The 11,229-nt window shown below is 37.6% G+C and overlaps 1 protein-coding gene across 12 annotated transcripts in view; it reads right to left on the minus strand.

The window, feature by feature from the left end:
* Nucleotides 1–11,229, minus strand: part of MEIS2 (Meis homeobox 2) — a 201,100-nt gene that overhangs the window by 1,749 nt on the left and 188,122 nt on the right. For 4 of the 12 annotated variants that reach the window (XM_023527735.1, XM_023527733.1, XM_023527734.1 and 1 more), the window contains 2 exons: nucleotides 3,767–3,906; nucleotides 2,386–2,475 (listed from right to left, as the gene is read on the minus strand). In XM_023527735.1, the coding sequence (XP_023383503.1) occupies nucleotides 2,386–2,475; nucleotides 3,767–3,906 (230 nt within the window). Of the gene's footprint in view, nucleotides 1–1,935; nucleotides 2,032–2,385; nucleotides 2,497–3,766; nucleotides 3,907–11,229 lie in introns of all 12 variants that reach the window. The other 8 variants (XM_011354887.2, XM_011354888.2, XM_011354891.2 and 5 more) reach the window with 5 other exon arrangements.

Raw genomic sequence — 11,229 nt, forward strand, 5'->3', positions numbered from 1 at the left:
AGTTTTATCAGTTAACTGTTGATATATCATTTATTTTCCTTTGTTGCATTTAAAGATACAGCCAAAAATTGTAGATATTAAAATAAAATTGACATCTTAACATATCTATATTTCTTCATGAAAAATTTATTACACAAAACATTATGGCATATTCATTTTGAAGGGATGGGCTTTTATGTATATTTAAAATGGAGCCCTTTTTTTGAATTAGAGGCATTCTCATAGCAGTACACCCAAGAGATTGTAAAGGTCGAAGGTAAGAAGTCAATGTAAGGTCATATGACATGCCCAGTATTTTATGTCTGAAAATTCCAAAAAATAATGCCGTGATATTAGGAATAAAATAGAGCACATCTAGAAGTCCTTAATCAAGATACATAAGATTTGAAGTTGTGAGTTAAAATGTTGGAAAGTAAGCAGTTGAAGGATTCTTATTTCTCTTGCAAGTTACCTGTTCATTGAATTAAGGTTCGATTATATTTATTGTTGCCCATCCCAGAGCTAAAAGGACAGCTTGATTCACCTCTATTTAACCTCCAGTACATACAGTTGAAAAGCTGAACAGATGTTTTTGACACTGTAGGCTGGTAATCTAAAGGCTTATACGCTGCAGTCATTTTGTTAAGTAGATCCGCAGTCCATTATTAACAGAAGTGGCAAAACCATCTAAAGACAATAACACAGCCTGCATAGTCCCAGCTCTCTGTTTATTCTACCACAGCAGCCTGCTCAATGGATGATGATAATTAAGTACCAAATATACCATATTGTGTGGCTGCATAATCAAATCAAGAGAGGATAATATTCTTCTGTATTAAGCTATTAATGTAATTGGTCATGAAGCATAAAATATGTTATGTAATTAAATAGGCTAGAAATTATATGGCCTATATTAAGAATTATCCAAGCTGAGCAAATGTTTTCTCTATAGCTGTTTTAGGGAACATTGCTTTCTACATTTTTTGACTGCATTAGTAAAGGAAGAAAGGAAGGAAATTGGCTTCATCAATGGTGTGCCATGGTGACCCCCTGAGATCTCATATAAAATGTTGGCCTCTATTTACATATAGAGAATGATTTAATCAAGGTACGTGTTGTTATATTCGGCCTCATTAAACAAGGAAGTTTCAATGTTATATGAATTTTTTTATGCTCTGGTGTCTTCAGCAAAGGATATATCTTGTTGGCAGACTCTGAATTTTTTTCAGATGTCAAAAACACTTGAAGCTTTAAAGTCTAATGGGTTTCTTAATCCAACTGCAGCCATTCAGCCTCAGTGAAAAATCCATTCCTTCATATTCAGTTGCTCCTAAATGTCTTTCCCTTTAAATTTATTGACTGACTTTCCTGTCTTTCTGTCTCATGTCGAAAGTCAGTAGGCACATGTAAAAAATAATCAAAACACACCGACTCCCTAGTGAAGAATCAATGGTGTCACTGCTGTCATATATCTAGACTAGGCATAATGAACTGCAGCATTTCATCTTTGCATATAAGATAATTTGGGCATCAATCGTATTCTGACAGATTTATGTCACTCAAAGGACAGTTCTACTTTTCCTTTTTTTTTATCGCTTCATTGAAGCCTGCTTAATTTCTTTCAGTCAACTGGTGCCCCCAAGACGTTATTTTTATTCTTAAATGTCCAATATCTGCCTGACGTCTGTGTTTGTGCACATCAGGGCCTCAGTAAATAGGCTAAGAGGCAGTCCCCCCTGCTTAAAACACACACGGGCTTGTCAGTTGGCCTTTTCAAAAGTGTGTATCAGTGTCATCTGTGCCTTCAGAGATGGTGATATATATTTAAAAACAGGTCCTTAGTTTGGAAAGGCATGCAGTTATGGGCAAGGAAAAATAAAACGGGGCAAATAATAAAAAAATAAAATAAAGTCTCTGCAGTGATAGTGAAGACAGATCGCACCAGACTGTACTTACTTCCCCCTGGCTTTGCGATTGCTTTACATGGTGAAGGTTACATGTAGTGCCATTGCCCATCCATGCCCATATTCATGCCCATTCCACTCATAGGTCCTAGAAAGGAGATAAAATCCAAGAAGAGGCCAGAAAATCAGCAATAATTGATTGTAAAAAAAAAAAAAATAGGTGGAAACTCAGATTCCTTCTCACTTATTGCCTTGGTTTAAAAAAAAAAAAAAAAGAGAAAAAGAAAAAGGATGTGTATGGGGCAAAGTAAAATGGGACTGTTGTAAACTCTTTACTTTTTAAAAGAGGAATTTTCTCCCCCACCCAAGGTAAAGAAAGCAGGCTGAGCAGGCAGCAGGCAAATGTTAAACCCACCACTAGAGTGGGAGAGCAGAGATGATGAAGAAGGTCGGAGGAGGAGGTGACACTTCCCAGGGAAGCCCAGAGGGGCAGCAAACCTACCTGCAGGCCGGATTCCCATGTGTTGCTGACCATCCAACACAAAGCTCCCCATGGGCTGACCTTCTGGACTATATGCTGCTCCTTGGCTCACTGAAGGATCAAGAAGAAAACCTGATTGTAGTCATTCGAGGACACAGAGGAGAAAGAAGAAAAGATATACCAAACAATCAGCAATTGTTCCCGCTGCAGCACTGAAACGTTACAGCAATAACGTGGTTGGCGCTTTAAAAAGGGGTGTGTGTTGTATATGTGCATTTCTATGATTGAGTTAAGGTGAGTAGCTTTAAAAAATGTTCCAGAGGAAAGACTTCACCAGCCATTTTAACAGGTGGGTCTTCCTCTTTACTCCTCTCTCAATTAGGGGGGAAGTAAGACAGGGAAGTTTGGGGTATTCGATATATAAATTCTGCAATGTGCTATTCAGTTAAGATTTTGTGATCCTGCCACCTCTGGCGGCTAATAAAAATTTTCACATTATCCACAAACATTTGAAATTTGAGCACGAGTTTACAAAGTTAACAGAGTCAGCTGAACACTTGCCTTTTTACCCATAGCAAAGAAAATGTAAACATAATAAAATGGTAAATATAATAGTTCAATAGTTTTGTATTCTTCTCCAACAAGCCCCCTGGCCTCCACTAGTGGACCAATATTTCAGTGTTACTGGGGAAATTTTGCCAAAGAAAATGAATTTTCCTCAATTCTTTAAACTGAGGCCATGGTTTAAATCTGTCAGATTTGACACCGTTGTTAGTGATGAGTCATTACCACATGCAAAATAGTTTTTTCCTATAGACCTTCCTACAGGATACCACAACTCAGTAAACTAAGGAAATGCCTATTTCAAATAATTAGGAGTTTACAGGTACGACTCTGTATAATAACTGCATTAGAGAAACTGAGAGAGATTGTAAGGAAAACCCACATGTATTTTAGTGGGATGGACGTGAAGCACTTTAAACAAAGATAATAACTTTTTAATAAAAAAATAATGCTGGAAATGCAGCTCTTCAAGCTTTAATAGAATATTACGAATAGTCAAAGCAAATGAATGGATATGATGAGTTTAACAGGGGATGCTCCAAGAGTGAAAGCAACACGCACACCACGGAATTGTGGGTAACAAGAAAATGAGAGTGTGCTACTGATTGGATGCAGACAAGCAATGAGTAATTCCAGAGCTCACAGTCAAACAAACTGCTTGTGGCACTAATGCTTGTGCCCAATTACCAATTCAGAAAGAAAATAAAAAGCAGTCTCAGTAGAGTCGGGGTGGGAAATCTCCAATTAGCACCAATTAGTGAAGTTGCTTCCTAGAATGGAATTCTGGGGACCTTAAAAAAAAATTCTCCCAGAATGCCTGATAGAAGCATTTATTTACCAGGTGATGAAACTCCTGAAGTATAACTTGATGAGGATTTGTGCCTGTGGGGTGTGAATATAGATACTAGCTGGAACTTGCCTGCTCGATTTGACTGGTCGATCATGGGCTGTACTATTCTTCTTCTGGCATTAATAAACCTGAAATAAAATAGAGAAGTTCAGTCATAAAATGAAATTTCTGTGCTCTGAGAACACCTTTGCACGACTGTTGCAGAGAACACAGTCCATTCGAACATCTACTGAACATTATCTTTTTAATTCATAGGCAATTTTCTCTTTCAGTGTTCAAAAAGAGTTGACTATATCATCTCCTCCATCATCTCATAATCAGCTGGAGGCTGACTTGCTAAAAAAGCTCAGGGAAGAGAAAAGGTTTCCCTGAGAAAACTTCTATTCATTTGCAATCATGCTTCTGCTTTTTGAACAAAACAGAATCTGGTTAAAGTTCGCAGGCTGGAAGATTTTTCCTTTCCCTAAACTCCCCATCATCGGGAGACCCAGCTTCCCTTTGCAGCTGGTCATAAATGGAGACCAGGCTCTGGCACTCTGCTTTCATAAGGTATTGTTAGGTCAGCAAAGCCATCAATTAGGCTGTCTGAAGTTTTATCACCAACACAGCAGTAATAAGTGCTGGCCAGAAAGACTTCTGCTCTTCGGCAACTCCTGCAGTTTAAGCCTGTAAAGTTAGGGGTCATTTAGAGGTCAGTGCCAGCTGGGGGCGGCCTTTCCAGTCTAAACTGGGACACCCAGGGCAGGGATAAGGTAACTGCCAACCATAAACTCAGCCACCTTTCAACCCACTAGAAAGACAGAGCCTCAGGTACACATGGTTGATATTAGAGCCCAAGAAACATTTTCAAATCAGGTGGTGGCTGAATCACAGGAATGTGAAGGAGAAGCAGTTATTTCATCTAGAAGCCTGGATCTAATTTTGTTGGAAATCCAAAAATAAGTGCCTACTTCATGTTACTTTAATGTTTAATAATGCCCATCAAATATTCATGTACAAACAAAGTAAGATGATAAGAAATCTCCTTTATTTCTACAAATTTAATAAAAACAAAACAATTTTCTACCATTTGTGAGTTACCCTTGTCCCTGTGCATTAAATGACGTGCATTCCCCACACATATGAGCTGATGCACAGGATTCACTGGCTGCGCATTTGGGGAGGGGGAGGGGCATGAAAGGAGAGGAGACGCCTAGCATAGAGCTGGCTGTCCTTTAAAAAATACCCATTTATAACATTTCCCAATATTCCCAGTTTCAAATCTTAACTGCAGGGGACTTAATGATTGAGTCTACACGGGGCCAACAGGCAGGAACTGAAAACTTCTTTGAAATTAGCCAAAAACATTCTAGTGTGTGTTGGCAGCTCTGCGTTCCTACGGAGATAAAGTTCCTAGTTGAAGTCCCTTCTGAGAAGGACAGCAGCCCACACTCATTCAGGCCTCCTGCTAGCACTCCAGTGAAAATACAATTAGGCTGGAGAATAACAGCTGCAAGAAAACTAAAGAAGTCGTTTGCATATGGTGTTTGTTTGCAAAACAATGAACTTCTTTATTACCTAAGAAAGTATAGCTCAGTTGTCAAAAATGTTACACGACCCGCTCCCCCCCACTCCCGCCTCCACCCCTCCCCAGGTTTGGGGAAGAAAGTGACAGGCTATGAGAGGTGAAAACAAAAGGAAAGTTGTAACTGCATATTTATTACTACCTGGCACCTTAAGGGCTGTTAAGGAATATCTGACCAGGTGGATTGCAAAGCCTTATAGATCCCTCAAATCAGAAAAGGAACTTAATTATTTTCTACTCTTTCCCCATCGTTTTTACTGGGACCAAGGAGGACTAACCTGAGATTTCCACCCCTCGCCTGCCAGGAGCTATTTCTACCAGCTCAGGTTAGGACCAACTGAGAGGCTCAGGAGAGTCAGAGAAACCTCTTCTCTCCTCCTTGAAGTTTCTAATGGAGGACACACATGGCAGGGGTTTCACCTCTTTTTTCTGTGCTACTAATCCTGGTTTTGTTTTTTCCTATAGGCCTACTCTTTAGGTAAAACGAATTGCTATTTTTTCCCTTTTTAATTTCACCCTTTTACTCTTTTATTATTTACATCTGGAGGTTGTTCCTTTATTTATGTCTTTCTCTCCAGTTCCCCCAAACACTCCCTTACTCACAGAGCTGCAAGGCATCATGGTTCTCAGTTCTCAGCAGGAGAACTCCACACTGTCTTCAAACAAATAATTACAGGGAAGGTTAGAGGTTCACTCAAAGGTCATTTCTTTGGATACTCGTCAGAATGTTTACATTAGTAAAAAACGGGGTCCTCTCAAAAGGTTGTTCAATGGGGGATACACAACAATGCAGAACATTAAAAAAGCATTCTGTGTGCTAGCAGGTCTTCATAGAGGCGCTGAACTTGGAAATGCCACTTCAGTATTACATTTTCAACTAGTTACCATGGCATGGAAGGGATGTTCACTAGCAGCAATGGTGATGGCCTTTCTTTGCCCAGTTCTACTAAACAAATATGCATAAAAGCCTCTGAAAGTGTTCACTAGATCCTTTTACAAAGGGTCATAGAGATTTTGCTTCCTTCACTTGGGCTCCATATGCCTCTCTGAATTTTTGTTCTCAAACAATGGTTATGATCCATAGTGCTATATCTTGCCAGCTTCGTAAGTCTACCACATTCTTTGAAATCACAGAGAATTTTAAAAACATATGTGCCCCAATTTTTCAGAAATCTCTTAACATACAACTCCTGCCAATCGTCGACTCCCCGATCTTGGGATATCTTATAAACACTATAGATGTTATTATTAAAATTAACAATTAATGAATTGACTTGTAAGGACACTTTACTACTAAAAAATGAAATTACCCCACTGTAATGATCCACAGGCCACTCTTTAAAAACACACCAATGTACATAAAATGGAGTCATTTAGTTATAGATTAAAAAAATAAAATTAAGAGTAATTTTTATTTCTTTAATACTACTAAGATGAAATTTACAAATATGATCTTTCGTCCAAATTACATGACATTAATTTTTTCCACATCCTCTGATCTATGATTTAAAACGAATTTATTCAGTGCTCAAGCAGTAAACAGGATATCAAGTTTTGATTCTACTTAGAATTTGAACAGTCTAAGTTGAAAATCAACTGATCTTCAATCTTTCAAGGTCCAAGCTCCATTCATATGGAAAAACACAACTCACTGGTTCAAAAACAAAAGGCGTCTTAAAAAAGGCTCAGAAGGTTTCTTGAATATTAAATGGGTCTTACAAAATAACATTTTGATGAGTTAAGTGTAAATGAATCAGACACATATGGATTAAGTTATCCTTGAATTTCACACGGGTTTAAAAAATAAGGGGAAAAGAGGGTCTTGGCAAAAACATTTTGGACTTTGCCAAACCCAAAACATTTGAAAAATTGCTGAAGACATCCAACTAACCAAAATGCAGCAAGCTGCACCCAACTTTAATGAAAACCCCCACAAGTTATTTCCAATCCAAAGACTGTTAGGTTTTTCATCTGTATCTCATATTTAAAAAATTCTCTAAGTTTTAATGTCATCCCGGAATGATTTTGAAGTTGAGGACATATACTTCTCTATTGGTACAAACAATTTAACCCGAAATTACAAAGTCTTCTTAGGTATTAAATAGCTCTTAAAAACATTCTGAGATTTGTACAACTTGCCTGTAAAACATGCCATATATGATGAATGCCATAAATAAAATGTGCTAGTAAGTCTAGGGCCTTATCCAGATTTCACTTAGAAAAAAAAATTTCATTAGCCTCATTGTGACTTTTTTTTAAGGGCTAGAGATAATTCCATTAGTGACTCCTTAGGGAATGAGTACCCTAAAGTGCACTAGTTCCATTGATTTGTATTGAACACAAAGTTAGTATCCAGGCTTACACAAAAGCTCTGGAGAATATCTACTAATACTATCTACTTTCTCACTAAATTTTACTGAAATAGAAAATGAATTAGTATGTGTGATCCTTAAAAACTATATACTAAGACTGTTAGCTTAAAAATAACTTAATTATAGAAATAAATTCAATGACTTTCCAAGAATCATGAGGCCTTTCTGAGTCAACATGGAGACGAAAAAAGAATATATTAAAAATAATAAATCCAAGATAGCAAAATATCATTGACATCTCATCTTATTGTCATGCTGGAGAAATGTCTCCTGGAGACCTCCCCACAATCCCCACCTTAACCCCCAACAGAAGAGCCAAACTTTCCAGCTTTGCATACTTTTCTGCAACTGATATCTGACCGACCTGATTTTGCTTTTAAAGGCTTTTCACTCTAAAGCATATTTCAGATCGGTAGAGGTAGGTTTAGGTGTCATTCCTGATGGTTGGTTGATTTATTTTCTTTTCTTTCTTTCTTTTTCGCCCTCCTCTTTTTAAATGGCCGATAAATCCCTTCTTTCTGGTTCACTAACTTCATGCCACACCTGGTAACCAATTCCTTTCAGCAGCATTCCTTTTGTTAGAAAGTGCAGGCCTCTGTGGAGTCACCTGGAAAGCTGCCAGGTGACTCCACAGAGGAAGAATCGAGAATCCCCAGAATTGAGGCTTTTGCATGGATTGGTCTGGTCAAGGAAGGGGGCTGAACTGTTGACAAGGGATCAGATCAATTTGGAAGAGGTGTTATAGGCAGCTTGGTGACGAGGGACTTGTTAAAAAGTGAAAAACCCTGCTTCTCCACCTTCCCCAGCCATGGGGTTCATCTGCAGTGGTGCTTATTCACAAAACTTGCCACAGACTGGTGTTTGAAACAATGAAGGTTCAACTTTGGCAAGTCAGTTATCAAGTTTTTCATTATGTATGTCTTAGTTCTTAAAAAAAAAAAAGCAGATCTTTTTCTGTGCTGTGGTTATGACTATGAGTGGGGTTTTCTCAGGAAGATATACTGAAATGATTAAATCAATGAATTAAGCAGATTTAATGCCTTCAACCATGTGCTTGGGCACATGAATGATCGAGTCATGTTGCAAACATAAAATTTTCATTGGTGGCCAGACCATACTCATAGACGACTGTGAACAAAGTAAGGTAAATAAATGAGGTTCATGATATATTCACGGTTCATAATTAATTTTCATGAGCTACAGCTTAATTTATAATTTGATAGATACCAGATCTGTCTACAACTCTAAAAACAAACGAACTAATAGTCATACATTTACAATATGAAACTATGATATTAATCTGGAGTCACAAACCTTTTGTAGTTTTCTGAATATGCCTCGAGTAGTGACTGAAGTATTCATGCTGACATGAAAGGCCCTGGGCAAAATTATCAAGCAGGAGATATTCATCTTTGATGACCTTCTGTGGTCTTCCTTCAGTATTTTTTCCTTTATCTAATTCTTCCATAAAGTTACGAGGGCTCACATAGGTTCTTTACTAAATTACTTCACTTTGGGTAAACGCTTCTCAATTATTGTTCTATATTCCAGACATCTCCAAAGAACAAAGTGATAAAGTGTATGGGCTCATATTCTCTGTCCTTTCCTGGCTGTGTGACCTTGGGCAAGTCTACTTAACTTTCCAAGCCTCGGTTTGTTTCCTATCTATAAACTGGGGCAATAGCTGGGCCCAAATTGTTTTGAGGCTTAAGGGAGGTACTGTGTGTAAAATTCTTTGCACAGTGCCTGGCAAGGATCATTAAATATTAGCTTGGACTCAAAATGCACCTAACTGATGTCCTTCCCCAAAGAACTCTGTTCTCTTATAGGTCGTAATTAAAACTAGGTGGGCGACTATTAAACTAATCCATGCTGAGTCGATAAGAGGGTAATAATGTGTTATAACCTACAGTTAGCATGTGTCCATGCTGTAAGGGTCTTTCCAGATATCACGGCTAATCCAAATGTATAATCCATGGTGGGGATTTCAGACACTGGAGCAGGCATTTGCTGAGGGGCTGGGTGGTGGGGTGGGATCACAGTCTCTCAACAGTTCTTTAGGTCCTTGCAACTCTATGTTCCATGGACCAGCCACAACGACTTCACCTTGAGCTTGTTAGAACTGCAAAAATACTGTGGTCCCTACCCTGTCACTGCTGAATCTGAATCCGTTTTTTTTTAAAAGATCTCTGGGTGAGCTATACACATTTAAGTATGAGAAGTCCTGCTCTAGATCACAAATCAAATAGATAATCTAGCATGTGGCTTAAGAACACAAACTTTTAAAGATCAAGTTTTAATTGTGAACTTTAGCTGTGAAAATGCACATGCTATTCTCTTTAGTCATGTTGGATCTAAACAGTCTTTTTAATCACTAGCCTTGGGCGAAAGTTTATAATTTAATTCATTTGACTCCATATGTACCTCTTAAAGGAAAAGCTGGGCCAATAAAGTGTTTTTGTGGAAACTGTTATCTCTCAGAAATGGATAGGAAGAAGATGGTAGAGTTTTTTTCTTTAGTGTAATTCTGTACTGTGAGTTTTTAATAATAAGTATGATTATTTTTATAATTAAAAAAAGTTTAAAAGTGACCAGGAGAATTTGGTATCTTATTTGACTAAGGCTTAGATCACTAATAGTAGACTTTTTAATAAAAGTATTTGAGAAATTTTCTCTAAGACAGGGAATTATCATTTATTTCTTTTATAATACTGAGCAACAATAAAACACTATTCCCTAAGTATAATCACACTAGATGGCATGTAACAAAACTTCCCAGCAGGTTATGATTTTGAAGCACTGTTACTTTTACAGAATGCCATCCGATTATTCTTATGTAGCTATTTATCATGTACTATAAAAGTGATCTTTCAAAGCTATTTGAAAGCAAAGGAGGAGAAAATACACAAACTTCCTGAGCTATTCATATCTAGGATCTATCCTCTTAAAGATAAAATACTAAGTCAATAGACCTAAGTTGTAGTATATTACCTCATCCTGTACATGATTTATTGCAGATGGAAATCAACTAGAATATGAATTACTTTGAAAGTTTTACTACTGACATTAAAATTCCAGATCTATATACCTACACACCTTATAGTGCTTCTGAAAACAACTCATTGAAGACAAGGAAGATACATCTACAACTTTATTCAGTTCTTTCAGCATAAAAAGCAGTAGTAATCATTTTCAAAATTGCCAATTACCAATTGCCCGTTCATCTACCTGAACACTATAGCCTGACTGGGCTTTGAGAAATCAACCAGTCACTTTATCATCAGTTACATAGATTTAAGCCAGTTCTCATTATGTTCTTGGCCATTTACTAATTCACACTGAGGAGAAGATCCTGACAAATCTAGGATCTTTTTAGATTTCATGATCACCTTTGACTGAAGTATTAATTCTCTATCCTACTTCTCAATGGAAACCACCTAAGCATTAACTTGCCAAAAAAGCACCAAGCTGTTTAGCAATTATGCATTAGATATGTTTGAGGAGATCAAGGTGCA

This window comes from Pteropus vampyrus, unplaced genomic scaffold (assembly GCF_000151845.1).
Source record: "Pteropus vampyrus isolate Shadow unplaced genomic scaffold, Pvam_2.0 Scaffold19, whole genome shotgun sequence".
Taxonomy (NCBI): domain Eukaryota; kingdom Metazoa; phylum Chordata; class Mammalia; order Chiroptera; family Pteropodidae; genus Pteropus; species Pteropus vampyrus.